Raw genomic sequence first — 22,004 nt, forward strand, 5'->3', positions numbered from 1 at the left:
ATTTGAACCCACTGGAGTAATGCCCCTCAAGGACCTTGTGTCAGTGGAGGATTGGACATATCAAAGGTTCATTCTGCCAGGCCCTTCTCTTCTCTGTCCCACTCATTCCCCTCCAACCTCCTTTGCACAACTTTCCACCCATCCACTTTCCTCTCCACCCACCTCACAGCTACCCCCAAAGACCTTTCAACTTGGGTGGGGGAGGCAACGAACTGTCCCCTCCCATTAGATTTCTGGAGCCTTATGTCCTCCTTCCTCAACTTCTCAATAGTCTGTAGCAGGAGAGAACATAAGAACGGCCATACTGCGTCAGACCAATGTTTCATCTAGCTCAGAATCCTGTCTTCTGACAGTGGCTAATGCCAGGTGCTTTAGAGGGAATGAACAGAACAGGCAATCATTGAGTGAGCCATACCCTGGTTGACCACTCCCAGCTTATAGCAAACAGAGACTAGGGACATTCAGAACATGGGGTTGCATCCCTGGCCATCTCAGCTAATAACCATCAATGGACCTATCTTCCATGAACTTATCTAGTTCTTTTTTATCCCAGTTATAGTTCAAGACATTATTCTGCTTAGCATCCTTCAAGTAAAGGTAATTGCTTTTTTCTTTTCTAAAGAGATAATGGGAGAAATGACTGCTTCTTTTCCACTAAAGGATGCATGGATTATCTACCAATTGAACTGATGAATCATGATAAATAGTTATTGACACCTTAAAGCTCAGCAGAAAGTTGTTCACTATTTTAAACAACTTTGTTACACTCGTGTGATTAGGTACATGATTTTCTTTGACCTAGAAGATCAGAAAGATTAAGTACTGTCACCTGGTGAGGAATGAAGCATCCATAATCGTTCAGTAACCCAACAAAGGAGGATAATTTGCTCACACAAAGCCTCCACCTATTGCCTTGATCTTACTGACATCAGTCTTATGGTCTACATACTCTAAGGAATGCTCGAAAAACTCCTATTGTCCTTGAAAATTCTCAATGATAATCCTTCAATCTTTGTCATGTGTCACAGATGACAGAATCCTGACTTGTCTCATTGCACAAATCTGCTTTCACCTTTTGGTCTGATCACGCAAATATGTCCTTGACTTGAAACAGTTGGACTGGATGTGCAGCTTAATCATTACCTGTGCAATGATGTCTTTCACCTAAGCATTTATTCCTTGAAAATTGGATTTCAGAGATAGGCAACCAAATTCAAGGTCTCAAGCCTCTCCACTTTCAAATCACCTCCACCTCAGCCCACACAGGAGAGGCAAATGTATCCCCTTCACCATTGCTAAAGGTCTTCATCACATCCTAGATCTCTGAAACCTCTTACCAAAAGTCCCAAATGTTCTTTGCACATGTAAATCTTAAGCCAGGAGTAACAGAGGAAAGAGCTCTCCTACTCCCTCTATTGGTGAACAGGGGAAAGTACTGCCAAAGAGATTAATTTGCATAGGCTACCTATCCACAATTCCCCCCGTGACACTTGGGGAGTCATAACTAAGTATGAACTCAGATTTTGTAGGGCAATGGGCTTGGAGAGGGGAAAGAGCTCTTATTTTATGGCAAAGTGCTCATTTCCAAGCAGATAGGATTCCTAAGTGTTCTTGGCTCCTCCCCGAAGGGACCTTCATTGCAAGAGACAATGGGGACTGAGGACTTCGTTGAAAGAACAATCACAGAGGACAACAACAGAGCTGAGTGGACTTCAATAAGGCTCTGCCTACACAGCACCTTAAAAAAGATGAATCACTGAGTTAGGTGATGGCACCTCCAAGTGGGATCAGACAAGCAGCTCCCATGGAACTGGAGACAGACCTGCAAAGAGACTTTCAGACTAACGCTTCTCTCTGATTTAAACTGTGATTGGGGTTTGGTGGACAGGTGAGGCGGTATGGCCAAAGGACTATTATCTGTGGACATTCTCCCTGGTAGTTGGGAAGGGAGTTAGAAGGACTACTATCAAATTTACTGGAAGGAGTGGAGGATATTTTACTTTTTATATACTTGTATATTCTGTGTTCTGTTTTCTCAAGCTTATGACTGCGTTCCCTAATAATTATTTTCTTGTTTGTATGCAGTCTCCAAGTGCTTGCAAGTGGGAAAACTGTGCCTGTTAAGGGCACCCAGAGAGAGTGCCTTCAGTTTTCACAGGTTTCAGGGTGAGGGCTTGAGCTGGTTTAGTTATTTGTCAAGAAGGACCCTAGATTATTGAATCTGGCCCTTTCTCCTGCCATCACCAACTGGCTGATGGGTTACACATGGATGCAGCTTTTCTCTGACAACTTCCACAGGGCAGTTATCTGTTGTCAATGCACACATCTGTGCTACATTTTTTTTAAAAAGTAGAGAGCATAACATCACACTAAACATAAAGAACACTGTGCTGATTGCATATTCATTTGTATATTTCAATTTAAAAAGCCCTGATTTTTAAACCTACCCAAAACTGCTACAGAGTTTCTAGTTTCTACCAGAGTGCCATAAAAATCAACATGTCTTGCCACAGAATGCAGATTCAGCTTGCAACAGAGGATAGCCATAAGTGACACTGCAGCATCTGCATCTTCATTCATCCCACATGGCTGTACTCTCACTAACATAAGTTATAAGAAATCATAAGTGTCATAAGATAAGCCTTTGCCTGGAGTGCTTTCCTATGACAGGACAGATCAAGACCTCTGTGCCTGCCTCAGTTTCCCCTCCAATGGTTCCCAGAAATAGTCAATACAGTCTTTGAGTATAAGTAGCACTTGTGGGGTTACTTTATTACAAAAGAAAGCCTGTGTGTATAAACCATTAAAAATCAAGTCCCCAATAGTCCATCAATATACAGTCTATGTGTCTCTCACCACACTTAGGCTTTCTGCAGTTCCAGCATCTCTCACCATGCCTCATTCCAGCTTTGAGTTTTCTCTGGCTCTCTGGTTTCAGCTGTCAGGCTCAGAGAGCCAGCAGGCATCTCCTTCTACAGTTCTTAAGAGCCTTCAGCCCTCTCCAGCCTTTGCTGGCCATAGCTCTCTGGCACAGGAAGGTCAGCAGGTATATCCTACTGCTGGCTTCCTGGCAATTGCTCCATCTTTCCGGGGAGGCCCAGTAGGGTTTTCTGTTCTCTGCAGGCTTCCCCTAAAGCAACTCTCTGCTGTTCTTTCTGTTTCCCCCTAGAGACCAGGCGCCCTCTTTTAAGCCTAACAGTGGTGTCAGCTGACCAGTCACAGGTGCACTTGCCTCTCTCTTCTCTCCTAAAGGGTCAGTGGTGCCCTGTGGCAAGTAGTCATACTTACGAAGAATCTGTATTGAACACTTGGCATAGTATAAGACCTAATACAATCAATTGACATCAATGGACTTCAATGGTGGTTGCATTAGGCCCGTAGTAAGGCCGTGTGTCATCATTTCTTCTTCTGTGCTATTGTCTCTGTGTTCCTCCTGGTCCCAGTGAAGGGATGTAAGCATTTTTTCTTAACATGATTTATTGGTGATTGTTTTTAACTCAGCATACCACTATCAGATTGTATTGCAGTCCTTTTCTTCTGCTTAAGGGCATGTCTATTAGATCTCTTTTTACCACAACAGCTATATACCACAATTGTTTCAGAATGAGCCAACTGCCACCTCAGTTCCTGAGTAGCTGACATTTTGCTTTGAAGTTCCACTATCTATCTTGTTCATTTCTGTTTATGACCAGATCCTCAGCTGGTATAAGTCACCATTGTCCAAATTATACCAGCTGAGCATCTGGCCACAATAATGCTGCCAAGTTCTTAACTTTCATAGTACTGTTGGGTGCTGTAACAATATGATTATAGCTAAACATTTAATGATGTAATTTTTTGGGTGGGGGAGAGGGCTAATTTATAATTTAATAAGTATGTTCTTTTCAAGGCAATGGTAGATGGCAGAGCTTGAAGGTGGCATCATGTAGGTTTAAGGAGCTTTTTGCTACATAGGACCATGAATAGAAATCAGACTGATTTAGTAAATAGCTTCACTGGAGGTGGGGGACAGCACTTCTATAAAATGGGTCATTTCTGCCTGAACTACCATACAAATAAAGTAGTGTTGTTTTGTAGGGAGTTTTGTTAAGCACACCTTGTTACACATTACAAAATTAGTTAGCACTGGGAATTGTGACTCAGATTTGCTGTTGTAAAGTGATGAAACCAAGGAACTGGGTCTTGCAGGCAGCCTACAATTAATCATCGTTAATGTAATCGGTGAGTAAGTAGCAGATTTTAGCCAAGGAACAAGTAATGAATAGAGTGCTTTAATACTAATTTGGACCAAAGAGCAATGATTCAAAAAGTGTTATGATGCAGGTCGATGCACAACCACCATTATAAACCATGTACAGAGATAAGCAGTGATTTTGCCAAATGAGAGCCATAAACTGCTGAGCTTTGTTTAGCACTGTGAATAAATGTAAAATAAATGGTTATACATTGTTGGTATGTTATGCCAGTGAAAGCAGATTCAGGTAAAAACTATACACATTTGAGACCTGTAAACAGTATGCTTTAATTTTTTGAACACACTGGCAAGTCAAATGATTGACAAAGACACTCCTAGTTCATGTTATGCACCCAATTTGTCTGTTTCAAATAGACTCAAACCACATGCCAAGTAGTAACATTGTCTTCCCAATATTTCTAGGCTCAAGAACTAATACCATAGCAATCTCACACTCACAATGGTAGGAAGTCTTTGCTATTTCTTTACTCTTTGCTTGTGGAAAAGTACCCACAAATAGTCTATTGGCTTTATTAATGGAGGTATTTGATTATGCAATAAAATTGTTTTCCTCTGCTATAGAAAAGTAAGATTTGAATGAGATAAATTAGATCATCATTAGTGGAGCTCTGTGTTACAGGCTGTCTGTAGGGTTTCCTCCTTTTCTCTCCCTGATAACAGTGCAAATGAGATTGCTGACATAATTTTATTTGTGCTCCTTCAAATGGCAACTATTTGCTTCATTTACATTTTCTTTAGCAGTCAAATATGCTGATCAGTGATGCAAGAAACTAGCATATCAGGTCTCCTAGAGGTGTTCCAGGTCTTCCCCTTTGTGTTGACAGTGACCCGTTTCTTTTAAGACACCTTCTGGGAAATGACTTGGTGTTCTTATTATACAATTCTTAAAGAGGAAAAATAAAAGCTTCCTAGGTATTTCTTATTAACAGAATTATGAAGTTCTTGTTTAAATTAACAGCCACATAGCAATACTTTTAAATAGTGATGTAAATGGAGTGTTAGAGTTACAAGTGAAGTGTTTAGTTAATGATACACATTTTATAAAAATGTAAAATAACTGCAGGCTTTATTATAACTGAAGAAATTAACAATTGATGAGTATACTGGGAATTCAAGTGTTTTTAACAAGGAATAACTGTCAATTTTTATTTATTCATATTTTATATCTTGGCATCTCTTGCTTTGGTTTTTTTGCTTAAAACCTTAATCAGTTAAGCTTTTTCTTGATATGTGAAAGCCATTAGACACATAAAGATACAAAATCTTAAGGAATAAGTATCCCCAGGATTGTAATATCACTCTTCTGCAAGAATTATTTAAAGTTAAAATGGGTTAAGTAGGTTGTTTAGACTAAGCTGGCAACTATATAACTGTTAAAGGGAGCTATTCTTTCATTGGAAAATATATATTTTACTGTTATAAGAGAATATTCTTATCTTGAAGACAAAATGATAGTTGAGAAATATATTATACTCCGAAGTACTAACATACGTACACATAGATGCCAATTTATGACATTTTATTTAAATTATGTCCTGTGTTATCCTGAAGGCAGTTGATAGACACCTTCTCTCTAGAAAGGGCTTGATTCTGTGTTTCTTGAAAACTCCAAAATCCTAGGCCAAATTTTAAAAAATGGGTACTAAAGTCACTCCATATTTAGGCACCTACATAACTGACAAGATTTTTCAAAAATATGGGGTAACCAGCAGCTTACCTAGGTGTCTAACTCTAGGTACCTATTCTTTTAAAAAATAGTGGTCCCAAACATGTTTCATTGGGACTTTTGAGTGTATGAGAAATACAGAATGAAGCCCAAAGATTTTAGCATGTTGGTTAATCCCAGGTGAGCTAAATCAATCTAATAACTGCCATCTGCGGAAAAAGAAAAAAACATTAATTATTACTTATGAATTGGGTTGGGAAAGTGCAGAAAGATTAATCCACCTGTCTGTGATCAGACTTCGCCTTATACCCATCATTCTTCAAGTACAGCTAGGTTCTTAATTTTTAAAGCATCAGTTAGCAATGTTCAGGATGTACAGACCTATATTATCATAGTATCTGAACATACACCTGTCAAGTGGAGACTTAATTTATCCTTAGTGAAAGATATCCAATTTCTAGAATATATATTATCAAATAAGAATGTTTTGTGATAAAGCCAAACTGCCTTTCCACATATATTTTATGAAGCTCATAATTGCATGAATTAACATTTATTTATTTAGAGCGTCTTTGGACTTGTCACATTGAATATGTGATACTTGAATGAAATAAACAGAACAGATAAGCAACCACGTAGAAATAGGTTTTTGCAACAAAGGGATCATTTCTATCCCCAGTATCACATACATTGGATTCTATTTCTCTTTTTTCTTTTAAAAAGCAGAATGTGGAATTTATGATGCTCTTGATTTGGCTTTGTGTCTTTTCTTCCTTTTAATTTATACTGTAAGTCAAAGTGCTAATACTAATAGAGCTGCTGCTGACAACTTCCATTTTGAAAAGTTTTTCCTTCTTGCAAGGCTACACATAAGTAGATGGCTTTCAAAAGATTTGTTAAACAGAAATGTAATGTGTGCTTGCCTTGCATAAAGGTTTTTGAATAAATAGTTTCTCTTTGGAACAGTTCTGTACATTAGTCAGAAAGGCACACACTAAATATATTTCATATTTATCTTTAGAAACAAATATGAAATAGCTAGAAGTTTGTATAATAGAAATTAGAACATGAATTTAGAATGAATTTTACAGAACAGCAATATTTTTTTGTTTACTGATGCTGGTCTGTTTTATTTTAGAACCCTTTCCCCATAATCACTATGTTTTACAAAGCTTTGACACCCTACTTCAAGTTGGTGTATGTCATGTTATGCAGATCTAGGAAAAGTGCCCTGTGGAGAGCTTTTCATCATCAAGACGAAAGAGAGCTTCTAGGCTTTCCAGCATGGAGCTCACCGTAACTGTTTTTCAAAGATAGAAGTTGGCTTATAATAGCAGTTACCAGTGCACTCAGGCATCACGCCAAATCATTCCTGTGGATTTTTTTCATCACTGAGCACTGACGTTAATTAAAGCTTCCTTTTAAAAATGTATCTACTTCAGTACTTCATTGTCAACATCTTTCATTCTGATGTATATTCTGCTTCTTTCAGGATAAGAACTAATAATCCTTGGGACAAATAGGGAACTAATTTTATGAGAGAACCTATCATCATAGATGGGAATTCAAATTCAAAAACAGTAAAAAGAGCTATACAATAAAAAGTTGAAGCACGTGAATGGATTTTGGGCCTAATATTAACCCCAGTGAAGTCAAGGGATGTCAAGACTTCAGTGGCTTTGGATCAAGCCCTTTGTATACAACAATTTTCTTTCTTTATTATTAATTATTATTATTAAGTATTATGGGGCTTTTGAATTTATGTACATTTGAATGAAGCTTTATATATAGTACCCACTGTGCATCACAACACCAACATTTTTCTTTATCGTCATGTTTCTATTATTCTTATTTTTAAAGGGTTTCTATAGCAAATGAACTATACAAATTGTACGACTTCAGATAGAAAGAGTGAAACATATTTTGGAGCTGTCGGAATAAATCACCTTCTTCCAGGTTTCCTAGTTATTCACTGCACTAGGAAAGATCATAGAATGAACTGAGTATGCTGCTCTTTAAAAGGTCCCAGAAACAGGATTATCTAGTCTGGCTTTGTTGATTGCAGTTGATAAGTTAGCCTTATTCAACAGCAAAGGCTTTATCCAGTTGTTCAAGATTACAGAATTTTGCTATCAGCTCTTCTCAACAACTCTCTAACTCAAGAACTGATTCTTCCCATTGATGAAAGGATACTTCTGCAAGTGCTAATTCTGTTAAAAACCAAACTTCTCCCTCCTTCCTTGGAACATAAGTCCTACCCCTCTGCTCAAAAGTTTAAAGTTGTTCAGATCCAAGGTTTTGATTCAGATTCACATCTAATGTAAAGTAACCCACTTGGACCAGCACTAGCACTCAGGAGAGATATAGAAGGTCAGTACATTTTCAGTTAAAAATTATTTGTGAAGTACAACTTACAGCTAGGTCCTTCTGGCTTCATTTCTCCAGGTCACTCTTGAACAGATTCAACTAGCATCTAGAAGAGCCATTTTTACTGTTGTATGTATATGACATATTAAAACAAAAGGAAAGCTACTGGCATAATTGTCCTTCACCCTTCTAAAAACAGTTGCTCTTTTGTTTTAATATTATCTTAAAATAGGCAAAATAAAATATATTCATGGAAGTGCATCAGGGTTGGACCTTAGAATCCAATAAGTTCATGTTTTTTTCCAAAGTGAATATCAAAATAGATACTCAAGTAGAATCTTAGCAACTAGTGCTTTATTAATACGTCTAATCCCATTATTTGCATACAAAAATCAACAGCCTCTCCCCAATTTTCTAAAATGTAACAGGGCAATGCTTTAATGAGATGCTGTGTCATCACAACAAGGCACTAAGTTTTATAAAATATACTACAGAATGTTTGCTAATATGCTATGAACTAATGTAGTCACAACTAAACTACAGTTCTCAAATAAAATACATTTTGTGATTAACTATTTTGCTTGTTTATTTACTCATAAAAATCAGTAATCCACAATGGTTCTTTCAGTCATCACTGCAAATTATTGATGTTCTAGTGTATTTATTCAAACAGACTATAATAACTCATTCAGAGATTAAGACTTTCAATTATACCACAATGTTCATATTGATATAATAAGGAATGTGCAATGGAAGAGACAGGTGTATGCAGAGTAGGCTGTTTTCAATTGTTAATGTTGCTATTTTATATTAACTCCTTCTCTAATGCAACATTTGGAACAATAAGATTTTGAAAGGAAAATACTAAGTTTGTGAAAGAAGCATTGTGTCTGCATTTTGAACCAGAGAGACCTGGTGTATTACACAGATAGGAAGCAATTTTTACAAATGCAAATCCAAAGTGCCTGCAAAATATCAGGTAACAGTAGAAAGCAGATTTTCATTAGAACTTAAGAAAAATGCATCTAAAATCATAAAAGAAAAAAAATGTGCTTCATTTTAAAAAAATTAAAGAAAAGAAAGGACAAACCAATCCCAACTACATCTTGGGGAGGGGGGGGGGGGGGTGCGAAGGAAAGCATTTCAGCTTGAAGTGAATTAAAATGTCCAAGTTCTAAACTCCTCAAAATAGGCTTTAAGAGAGAAGCCTGACAGACGGCACTTTAACTGCAGCAGCACAGTTGGGTGCTGTTATAATAGGCATTTTTTAATAACTTGGATGAAAGCTTATTAACCAGCAGCATCAAGCCATTGGTGGTTTGGACTACACAAGAGAACTAATTAAATTTAAAGGGCCATAGTCTCCTGAAGGCACAACATGTAATCCCCAAAATGGGAACCCGAGTGAGAGGGCTGAAAATATTTGCACTTTACAGCACTGGAAAATGGCAAAGTGCTCGCTATTATTTATTCTGGGCATTAGACTAAGTTTATTAGAACCACTTCTAAATCTGTGCTCATAAGCAAATTCTGTAGAAATGTACAGGTGTGGAAAATCTGAGGATTCAGTGGATACAGGTTCTTTCCATAGATTTGGCTGTGCTCGGCAGAATATAAGCTTTCATTTAAACACAAAAGGCCAGACTGTAAACCCAACTCACAATGAGAAGCCGTTACTCCCATAAGTAGTTCCACTTCAGAGGACTGCTTGTGGGAGTAATTGCTCCCCAACGTGAGTAAGGGGTTCACAATCCAGACCAAATAAAATATTTAGCCCTTCCAGTGAAGGAGATTGTGTTTACAATATAAATCGGTGCACTGTTTTCTCATTTCCTCCCACAGCCAGCTAAATAGGATTGCACCAACAGAGATCTGAACATCCCCTTTCAGTTCAAAGGCGCATCACTTCAAAGGAGTGCCTGTCAAACTCACTCAAAAATTGACAGAGAGGAAAAAAAGAGTACAGAGCCTAAATTAGTGTATTTAAATGCTCTGGGTGAAATACTGGACACTTCCTGGATTGGAAAATTGGCCAGACACGTGTTAGGTAACACAAAAGTCAACTAACTCACAATAGAATATTGCCAAAATCCCAGGACCTTACTTCTCCTCTCTCTCTCTCAACCTCTGGGATTCCCATGAGGGTGCAGTCTCATTGGCCCTGGCTAGTAAGTGTGATAAATACGGAGCCCATCCCTCTGGCTACTAAAAAGTGGGAGCATACATTCTTTCTCCATCTATAAGCAAGATATAGATCTTCAATCCCCAACCTATCCCCAATTCCTGGGAGAAAGGAACTACAATGCCTAATACAGGCATTTTCCAAATACCCTGAGGGTCTCCATCTTCCTGAAAGCTGCTAGGAAAAAAGTGAGGATAGCAAAAAGCGTCTCACATGCTTCCTCTTATTACCTGTCTTTGGGTCCTTCTGCCACATGGATCGCTTTGGTGCTTCTTTAGTTACCCATAGTTTTCAGGGGAGCAACAAGACACCTATGAGATTCTATCTATGCATTTATAAAGCATCAGTCACATGATATCCAAGCATCCCAATAAAGTTAATAAAAGCATTTCCACAATCTGCAAAGGACTGTGATCTCCATCCATGCTTGTTTTAAGCTGCGTCAAATGATGTTGCCCCTATTCCCTTTTCCTGTGTCTTCCTCCCCATTCCTCTTTGGATCCGTAAGCAACATTGCTGGGTCATTCTGCTCTCATTACTATTGAGAAAAGGCTCATTTGAAAGGGACATTTCATTAAGCCCTAAGAATGATCAGAAATAGGCTCAACCTGGCAGTGGGAAATCCCATGATCTTGTTGATCACAGTTGGTGCAGTGAATTGTGGACCGAGAACCAGTTTGAAACAGGAGTTAGTTCCTATTCAACTGCTGACCTTAATCAGGATTGAGCAGCGAGCAAGTGGAGAGTGCGGAACAACATTTTGTCGTGCTTTGGATTGTCCTTGCCTAGAAGGTGGACTATGTAGGAACCAGCTGAAGCTTCCCTGTGGGCCTTCACAGTTAGCCTCTGGTAGCATGTATGATAGTAGCACAACCTGAAGTTGACCCCTACACTTGGTCCTAATCTGAGAACAAGCACAGTCTCTTGGCAAGCCAAAGATGGAAAAAAAGCATTTTTTTTTACCACTGTTGCTATCTGCTAGGAGCAGTAATGAGTCCAAAGAGACCCTGAGATTATATCACTTTGTTGATCATAAGTCCTTTAGAGGACAGAGTCTGAAATATAACCAACAGCTTTGTTTCCTTTTTACAACCAACATCTCTTCCATATTACCTTGCTGAGTTTGCACCAGCTTCCTTCATCCATGTACTTACATATAATTATTATTATTAATTATTTTCATTACCGTGTACCTAGGAACCCTAGTCATGGATCCCACTGTGCTAGGTGCTGTACAAACAGAACCAAAAGGTGATCCCTACACCATAGACCTTACAATCTAAGTAGAAGACAAAAGATGGCTACAGACAGACAGATGTGGGAATACCAGGAAACAATGAGACAATATTGGTCGGTATCATAGGCAGTGCTCTTAGCACACCAGCAGCCTCAGCACTGGGTCATCAGGGTGCCTGATTCTCATCACATTCACTGATATCTAATAGCTTTGTGAGCAGCAGCAGTGAAGTGATCAGGATATTGTAAATTTCTTTCTGGCGCAATTGGAATTCTATGCACTTCAGAAACAGCAGGCAAAATGGAAATTCATTCTTCCACTGCTGGAGTTCTTTGTGATGGAAGAGGAGACTTCGGTTTTATCCTCCACAGGTGGAGCATTTTGGAGTAGCAACTCAGTGAAACTTGCAAAACACTAGTCATTATCATATAGCTGCTGTTCAACAGTTATTGCGCTCCAGTGAAACTGATGAGCTTCTTCTCATTTTCTGTCTGCTGCTGACTGCATTCAGCAACCCTCCAGGTACATTTTCCCATTTACCAGGGACAAATGGGTGGATATATTTTTGACATTCTTGTATAGAAAGTAACATAGCATGTTTTGTGAGGTTATACTTCTCAAATATATCAGATGTTTCTTTCATTGCCTTCTACTAATATGATTTCTAATCCAATTATCATTGGCCCTTTTTTAAAATGCAAAGTGTTAACTTAATGGTGTGCAGTTCTGAGGGAAGACCTTTGGCTATTCCTGTTGATTCTGGCCATGAGCCACGAGACACTGCAGTTATAAAATATTCCATAGATCATATAAGCTTGCACTGTCTAATATTTTTATTATAAACAACAGAAAGAACTAGATTTCTACAGGTTATCAAAATGTTGCATGGAAAGGACCCTATTACAAACCTCACTTGAAGCTAAATGGATTTCTGAATGCAGATCCCATGCAGAGATTGGAAATGTATTCAATAATCAGACTAAGAATTTGTGTAAGATTAATCCATCTAATAGTTTGTGGAAGATACAAGAGCTTGTTTTATTCTGTGATTCTACCATTACCCATGCAATGTTAAGTTCCAGATCTAAATGGGAGGAAAATGTGAATAAATTTAAAAAAAAATGGAACTGGAAACATATCAAACAATGTTATTAAATAAAATAAACATAGATGTGGTTGACTCTATGGAGTGGGTATTGCAAGGAAAAGATAATACAATTTGGGACTGCATCATCTTTTAGGTCTAAGGTCTGTGGAGCCTGAAGGCGGACTATGTGCGTCTTTCCCTTCTCTCCCCAAATCTCATCCCTGAACCACTTACTTCCTCCCCAGGGCTCAGTCAGTCCTCACTCATCACCCAGCATAGATCTCTGAACAGGTGAAGAGGCCTGAATAGGACACTGGGAAAGGAAGGCAATGCTGCAGAGACATATGCACCTCTTCCTTGTGGAAAGGGAAGACCATGTATGGAGGAAACCTGTCATGCCAAGAACCAGGAAGCATTCTCTGGTTCCAACTATACTGGATGTTTGGTATCACAGAGTTAACATTACCATAAAAAACTTGACTTTGAAACATTTTAAGTTTGTAACCTGAACATCACATTCATGTTTTGTATTTTAATGGATACTTTCTCTGTTATGCTATTCTCCCTACAACATTAGGCATCAAGTGCAGTCTCTTCTAATAGGCAGTTAAAGGAAATATTGAACAGATGTCTGTCATAAAAACTCTATCTAGAAGCTTCATTATTACTGAATTTAGCAAAAAGTTGATAGCTGAAGTCTTTTCCCTTCTCGGTGCCATTTTACCCAATGAAGTATTTCTCAAGATATTGCCTATGTCAGTGACGAAATACAGATTGAAAGCAAAGATTTATTAACTAAACAGGTACTTTACCACTACCAGATGTTCAACAGAAAATTATTTATTTGGATAGTGTCTGAACATCACATTGTTTTTTCACTTAAATGCATGCTACAGGGTTGGCTACTTATCTATTACCTATGTCAATTGTTAGAAGGTCTTCAAAAAACCTGTAGACCTGTACTAGAGAGTTGGAGATGAATCACATTATGGTACGGAGAACCTCAACTTCCACTGAAGACAACAAGCATGTGCAGTAAGTCAGTTATCTGCTTGTTTCTTTCTTTGATTATCTAATCCTATAGTAGAGATAAATAGCTGGGGTGAGGGAAAACATACAAAACCAAATATCCTGAAGGGAAATCTTTATGTATGTGGTCGCTGTCAATGTAAAGCAGTTTTTATGCCCTGACTGCATTCCCTCTAAAGAGAGTTGTGCAAATGGCACTTGGCACACCAATCTGAGAATTTGTATAATGCAAAGCTTTATACAGTATATTGTGAAGTGGGCAATCCTTGCATACCATTTACTCACACTTCTCCTGTCCTAGGAAGATTAATCAAATTAAGTTTCACACTCACCTATCTAAGGCTACGAGCATCCCAGTAAATTTCAATGAATTCTGCTAGATGGTATAAAAATAGCTTTCTCCATTTGTGCAAAAATAGAGCAAAAAACTCCCCTGATAGCAGTTAAAATCCTTTTTACAGATTAACTGTCAGCAATTACATTTTAAATCTGAGCAATCTTCATGTGTACATAATGATTCCTGGAATTTAAAATGTAATTGTTGACAGTCCACATACTCTAAAAAGGTTTGGATATTGTAAAATGGCTATTAGTTATGCAAAGTATGTAATTTACCATTTCATAAACAATGACGTTTCCTTCATTTATGCTACATGCTTTTTAAAACTTCCTTTCTTTAATTTGAAATGTCAGCATTATACTCTGCTTCAATAGAGGGCTTTTTTTTCTTTTTAATGCTTGCAAGTTGGCTTGTCACAAAGCAATTTGTCAAGTAGTATTTTGTCTTCATTATAGTTTATTCATGTAAAGTAATTGGTCTACTCATGATATCACCAATAAAGACAACATATTCGGTCTTACCTGATGCTAATGTAGAGGGCTGTGTTAAATTTTCACTTTCCTCATCAGTGCTGCCATCATAATCTCTTTCTCTTTCAACAGCAATTTGGGCGGTAGCCATGCTATCCCTAGAACAACAGAAAGGTAATTTTCCATCTGCTATTCCTGCTATTTCCATAGTGCTTTACAGACTGAGGTCAATACAAGTTCTTGATCCTGAAGAGCTGACAATCTAGATAAACAAATTAAATAGATAACGTACTAAAAGGAAGTGCGGTCAGAACGGATTAAAATATGTCATTGATTTAATGTGTGTCTCTTGGCAGTTCCAGGATTATTTTGTTTGGAAATATTTACTTAAGAAGCAAATAATATTTACTTAGAAAAAAAATCCAATCATCTAACTATTAACACTTCTCTAAAGAGGAAAGACATTTTGGAAGAAGTGAGTTTTTAAGAGGCACTTGAAGAAATAGCAGAAGCAGATTGGACTGGGCCTGGGAATCAAGTGTATTCTGACACAAAACACTATCCATTTCCAACTCTCCTCCCCCCACCCAAAGATATAATTTTAAATATTTTAGGAAACATTTACAGTTAAGGAAATCTCTGTGTTCAATTTTAATTAAACACCTTTCATTGAAGTCATACCATTTTTAGGCTGTGTCACAACAAACAAACTTAGCCCTGGTCAGCTTAGAAACAAGACATTCAGTGACACCCCAGGTAGTTTATTCAGTAGGTAGCACTCCTCCTTTTGAGTATCCATTTAACAAAGCCCCCCATATCCTCACAATGGGGCCTGGGCTGTTTGAGGTGCCATCCAGTTGTCACTCCACCTGCAGGTTCAATTTAATACGGTGTCCTTTCTGTCCTAAACTATTGCTTCATGTAACCAAACACTGCTGAAGAACTCCCATGTATATTTACTTAATAGTATTTAAAGCACTATATAAAAATGATTTATTAGTTATTATTACATTGAAACAATAGTTACACTACTATCTATTTAAGCTTACGAAATACAAATTAAACCTACATATGTGTCAGGCACGACACCAAATAACTTAAGCAAACTAACAAATACCTTCCGTGTGTTGTATCCTCTGCGGATTCCTGAGCTTCTTTTAACAGCTTTTGTAAATTTCTTATCTTTGCTTTCTTTTCATTGAGCACAAGAATAAACCTTTTATAAAGATCTGCTTCCAGTTCTTCTTTAGCTTCCACACATTTTTCCAGCCTACAATGTAATAACAATAGTTAACCTCTTCATGTTTTACCATCTTTTTCTTTAAAACTCTATGTGTTTGTTAAGATAATGTTCTATAGTAACACCAGCCCTTCTAAAATATAATTAAGAAGAGAGCTACATAGGAATTGCCATTATGAATCACACCAACTGTCCATCTAGTCCAGTGTTTTGTCCCCAAAAGAGGTCAATATAAGCTGCTTCAGAGGAACATGAAAGAAACCCTTCAGTAGGAAGTTATGGAACAATCTGCCCACAGTTTCTTCCTAACCCCTTCTATTAGAGGTTATCTTATGCACAATACTATACAGACAGCTACATGCTAGATATCAGAGTTATTCAGGTTCAATGGTGAACATACTGTGTATAATTTAGAAGATTACACTTACTGAGATTATAAATAGAGAGCTATGGTCAAGGTCCCTAGGCCCAAAATTTGAGTCTACTCACTCTGATTTGCACATTTAATATAGTTATATAAAGGAAAGAAAAAAGCTCTCCGAATTGGCTGAAACTATTTTAAAATTCCAGCTGATGCTCTGGGCAACCCAAGCAAACCACATATCTTGTCAGGATTCCAGAAGCAGGTGTGTATGTTACATGAACATTTGACCACTCATTGTCCCTTTGCTCCTCTGAAGTCTTTGTTCTTCTGGTACAGTAGGATATTGAAACTGATTCTTGGCAACCTCAGTAGAACCACTGAAGAAGGATATGTGGCATTTCAATTCCCTAATGGCATACAAACAACTACAATGCTAACAAACCCTACGTTGTAGTTTTTGTTTTATTTTGAGTTGTACAGCTAGACAGCTGAGATTTTAAGACACTCGCAGCCCTTATTTTGGAGAGTGAATGGCTTTTTAGGGGTTTTTTTTGTTTTTGTTTTTTAACTAGCTAATGTAAACTAGTTTTTAGGGGGATACCTAATTCTATATGTGAAAATCTTAAGAGTGCTGCTGAACGAGATCTTTGGAATAGGGTCATCCTCAAGTTTTTATACATGTAGATATAAGAGGCTTTGTTTTGTTTTTTTAAATAAGAAATGTATTGAACTTAAATTTCAACCAAGAATGTAAAATCAACCAAAAAAAAAAGTGTATAAATAAATATATAGTGTCTGGTAAATTAGGAATGGGCCCACAATATGGATAAAAAATCCTGTGCACTGAATGAAGCGAAAAATGTGATCATCTAACAAAGCAACCTTAATGCTAGTATTTCTTAGCTTTTTAGTTCTTGACTTTGCAACCTTAATTGTTTTTAACATAGATTTTTGTGTGTAATATATAAATAAATACACATGCTAGTAATGATCTTACTGCTTATTGAAGACTTCAGAACATAGACATGGAAGGTAAATTAGTAAAGCAAATGATAATAAAATACCACAAACTTATGGACAACATCAGAAGAATGTTATAGATGGTCCAAATGTACTTAATCCTGCGCTTCAGGCCTGCTGCAGTAGATGGCTACTTGAGGTCCCTTTCCAGCCCTATATTTCTATGATTCTATCTTCCATTGAACTAATTAATGTATAAGAGAGTTGCAATGAAGAGGCTGATTCTGGAAAACATGCCATTTTTCCCAGTCAGAACATTCAAAAGTGTTAAAAAATTTGTGTGATTTTATTCAAAAGCTATTCAAAAACTAAGTTATAAAAACAGAAGTGTCAACACTGTAATAGCATTGCATTTTTTCAATGTGTATATAAAATAAATATTATTTTATCATTTTACATTAAATGTATATAAAATGAAAGACAATAGAAAGGAATTTTATGAAGTATTAACTTAGTCTGCTGTGATATGCTTTTGGGATATGTTTGATAGTTGATAAATAATTCATCTAATTTAAATGCAAATGGCTGAACATCATTACCATATAGATCGGTTCAATAATTCTTAAAAGAAAGATCATATGTACTAATCGACTACCTGGAGACTTTCCATCTATACATGGGAACTTTAACATATTTTAGTATATTTTCCCACTAAACAGCTAAAACACAGTACAAAGAGTCACAAGCCCTAGCTGAAATGTCTTTATCCAGTTCGTGGGATAGTGGGGGGAATTATTTAATCAGGTAGTGGATTTAGGCAAAGAGTCAGCATAAAAGCCAGATGGTTTTAAAATATCAAGCCAAATTAATCCTTGGGATAATTTCATTTACTTCAACAGAATTGAAACTAACTTATCTCCATTTACATATATAAACCTCATATGCAAGTGGAAAATATGACAAAGTATGTCAAACCCAAAGATGATTCCCCTCCCCACAATGTGAATAGTAACCAAATAAAGAGTAAATCAAAACAACACTAGTCAATAATGACTGGGATGGGGGTATTTTTTAAAAAAAATTAGTGCAACTGTTCTAACTTGTCAATTATAAATTCTCAACTGCCTTCAGCGTATTAAACAGGAAACTAGATATGGATTGTTGATTAATTTCAACATTAAGAAGCCTCACAAAGATGCCATCTATATGGTACCTTGAAAACAGGAAAACAGGAATCCTGCACTTAGCTGGTGGCAAGTAAAGGCAGGTGACTAGATGGGAACTGAGTGCACCCAGCTCCTCACTGGAGATGCTCAGCACAGTTTGCATGCCATGTAATTATGACAAAGTGTTTAAATAGTTTAAAGTTAAGATGTAATAATTAATATTTTGGAGGGAAATCCCTCGTGTGAGTTTGTTGTGGGATTATCACAGCATTACACAAATCAATATGGCATTTAATGCAGTACAACACACTAAATAGAATACATTATTGTTTACTACACTATTAAACCGTTAAGTAGTCAAACACTACTATTGAAGCTGTATGTTTGTCATGGCAAGACTTTCAGGACAAGTTCCATGACCATTTTTGATTCCTCTTTTAAGAAAGAATATGGTCTTTGTCGTCATAGCCAGCACATCACTGAGCTAATTTCTTCCATGAATGTTTGTAAATTTAGCGCTTTATTGAAAAATAAAAACAGGTTGCTTAAAGTAATGTGATCTTGTGCAATTTTTTCCTTAAATTTGTGTCTTCCTCCCGCCACCCCAAGACATTTATGATCCTTCTGATATCTTGACAATGTAGCTGGCTTTAATTAATGTTAATTTACATTCTCCTCCTGCCACCCACACACCAGCCCCAGAAATAATCTAGTTTAAAATGTAAATCACAACTGAAATAGAAATTTAAAAAGACAAAACAACGCTTATCATTAAGGGATCTATGCAGAAGAAAATGCACATTACATTCTGCAGAAGGGGGAATGCAGATATTTCTGGCTACATAAAGCTAAAATCAGCAATATATGTTAGCATCTGAGGTGACACCTGCCACTTTGGAATAGGAAGAAGCCTCTACAGCTGTGTAGCCTACAAGCTGTTAGGACCCAAAACACTATCAATATCTATGTGCACTATCAATGTGCATTTCATTTTGCAAATATCTTAAATAAATAGTGTCCCTCATATAACCTATACTTTGTTGCATAGGTAGATTGCAGACACACAATATATAAAGAATATCCTATTGAAGCATTTTTCAACCTACTGTCCTTGTACGTCATTCCAATCACTTAGAAGCCTTTCATTTTCTTTTTGCAGGTGCTCCTTTTTGGCATGTAGTTCTTCTATGCAGTCCAGGCAGTGGCTAATCAGCTCTTTAATGACTTCAGCTGGACTTGAGTCTTTTTGTAGCTTCAATGATCCAAGTCTAAACTAGGACAAAAGGAAAAACTGAGTTACTTGCTAGAATTAAAAAGCTCAAAAAACCCAGCTTCAATCAAATCCAGACAAGCTCTTAATAGGCATCGGCATAATGTACAATTACAATCCTTGAATACTTTCCTGTTGAAAATTACAGCATAATAGCAACAAAAAGAAGCCTGTTGTGTAAGTGAAATATCTGGCAAGTGGAATAAAGCACCATTTGCTTATGTACCTAACTTATCTACGATTTTATTCAGTCTTAAGTGCATATAGGGCATCCATCACCACAGTATCAACACACTGATATTCACTTCCATCAATATAAAAAGAGAGGAGTATATGCTACACTAACAATCTGCTCCCTAAGGAAGCAGAAGAAATTAACTGCATAAAAACTCAACATGACATCTCAGGTGCTGGGCAAAAAGCAGTTTTAATGTAGTGCAGAGCTACAGGAAAAGAATGCTGTAAGACATTATAACATTGTTCTTGTTAAACTACCTGATGAAATATCTAGAAAGTAATTTGCCATTTATTACAGTAACCAGAATAGCCAGACAACATAAATATGAACAGGTCAAATGAGCATTATGTAAATTAATAATAAAGACCTTTGGGTATAATATAGCACTATTTGGTGCTTTACAAATATATATAAGAAGAGAAGAAGCCCATCCCGTGAGCTTTCCCTCCAGGGACCCTATCTAACAAACCCTTAATAATGCAAGTAATCCTTTAATCATGCAGATAGTCCCAATTACTACAAAAGGGACGACTTACATAAGAAAAGATTTACAGGATAGGGCACTTTGGCAGCAATGGAGCTTCTTTGCTGTTGAAGATGCTGTGGAAAATGTAGAAATGGCTTTGTAGCAGGGTTGAAAATGTAGAATTCATTAATTTCTGTGTTCCAATATAGAACATGAGATAAAATGCAAGATTCTTTGACACACTAATTATGTAGCTTTATGTTAAAGTAAACTATTTAATTTTATATTTGGACTCATTGCCCTGTGGAGAATCCTCCCCTGGAACAGCCCTTCTGGCTGGTAAAGGAGAAACACTTCCTGATCTCTGTAGGATGAAACGACCAATGATTCTGGTATGGCTAGTAGTTGCAATTATGGTGAAATGACCTGAAGCCCCCTTTCCCCTCACTGGATGATGCTTGGCTGGACAAAATTTCATTCAAATCTAACAAGTCCTTCTGAGCATTTTCTAGAGACTCACCAAAAAAGTTTTACCTAGAAGTGGGATCTGTATCTGAAGCCCACAGCCACAAATTTTTCCATGTAAGGGTGTTACACCAGAGAGATCTGGCAGAGAATCTAATGATGTCACAAGAAATATTATAGATAAAGGCTAGTACTTTTGTAAGAGAGTTCTTAAAAGAAATCAGCTTTATCTTATCAGTGCACTCCTGCTCTCTTCTAGGACCTCTTCTAAGAGTACAAGGGGGGACAGTGATGGATAGGGCCATACAAGATGACACAACACATGCAATTGCCGCACATAAAATTATGGAGGAAGATTTTTTAAATCTTTCTTATGTGAATTTTCAGTCTTTTGTTCCACGTAACTCTCTGGAGTCCCTGCTCCAGACACTGAGGTCAAGATCTTTTTAGTATGTGACCATTCTCGGTGAAGAGGAAAAAAAATAAATATGGGGACATAACTTGATTGAATTTGATATAAGTCCTATGTAGCCTTGCTAATAGCCCGTTTCTTTCAAGTTGGGCCATGCAGAGTTCACAATCTTCACAGGAGATTCTTGTATGGGAAAGATGAAACAACCCCTCCCGTACAGCTCATTTTGGGGTGGGGCCAGTGGGGAATATGAGCTGTTTCTGCTATGTTGAGGGAGGAATGGATCAGTTCTGTCAAAACCTCTACATCCTCACTTAGGAAACAGCAACCTGAGTCATCTCCCTCCAAGTGTCCAAAGCAAGAAGAGTGTTTGCTATAGTAACTGTCTGGGGAAGAAGATGGATCACTTTTTTTTGCAAAGGTGTTTGTATCTCTGGAAGCCTGGAAAGGAGGATGGAAAGCCTGCCACTGCTACTTTCATAGATTCACAGATTCCAAGACCAGAAGGGACCATGGTGATCATCTAGTCTGACCTCCTGTATAAGATCATAGAACTTTCCCCAAAGAATTCCTAGAGCAGATCTTTCAGGCAAAACATCAAAATTTGATTTACAAATTATCAGTAATGAAGAATCCACCATGACCGTGGTAACTTATTCCAGAGGTTAATTACTGTCACTGTTAAAAATGTATGCCTTATTTCCAGTCTGAATTTGTCTAGCTTCAAAACTTCTAACTATTGGATCGTGTTATATCTTTCTCTGCTAGATTGAAGATCCCATTATTAAAT

At 37.3% G+C, this 22,004-nt stretch overlaps 1 protein-coding gene across 2 annotated transcripts in view; it reads right to left on the reverse strand.

Moving 5' to 3' along the window:
• Window positions 1-22,004, reverse strand: part of XRCC4 (X-ray repair cross complementing 4) — a 252,410-nt gene that overhangs the window by 104,501 nt on the left and 125,905 nt on the right. For both annotated transcript variants that reach the window (XM_067568529.1, XM_067568530.1), the window contains exons 4-6: window positions 19,470-19,636; window positions 15,751-15,903; window positions 14,685-14,791 (exon numbers count right to left, since the gene is read on the reverse strand). In XM_067568529.1, coding sequence (XP_067424630.1) covers window positions 14,685-14,791; window positions 15,751-15,903; window positions 19,470-19,636 — 427 coding nt within the window. The remainder of the gene's footprint in view (window positions 1-14,684; window positions 14,792-15,750; window positions 15,904-19,469; window positions 19,637-22,004) is intronic.

The sequence above is a fragment of the Emydura macquarii genome, unplaced genomic scaffold (genome assembly GCF_026122565.2).
Source record: "Emydura macquarii macquarii isolate MOO-44397 ecotype Brisbane River unplaced genomic scaffold, CSIRO-AGI_Emac_v2 contig_2897, whole genome shotgun sequence".
Taxonomy (NCBI): domain Eukaryota; kingdom Metazoa; phylum Chordata; order Testudines; family Chelidae; genus Emydura; species Emydura macquarii.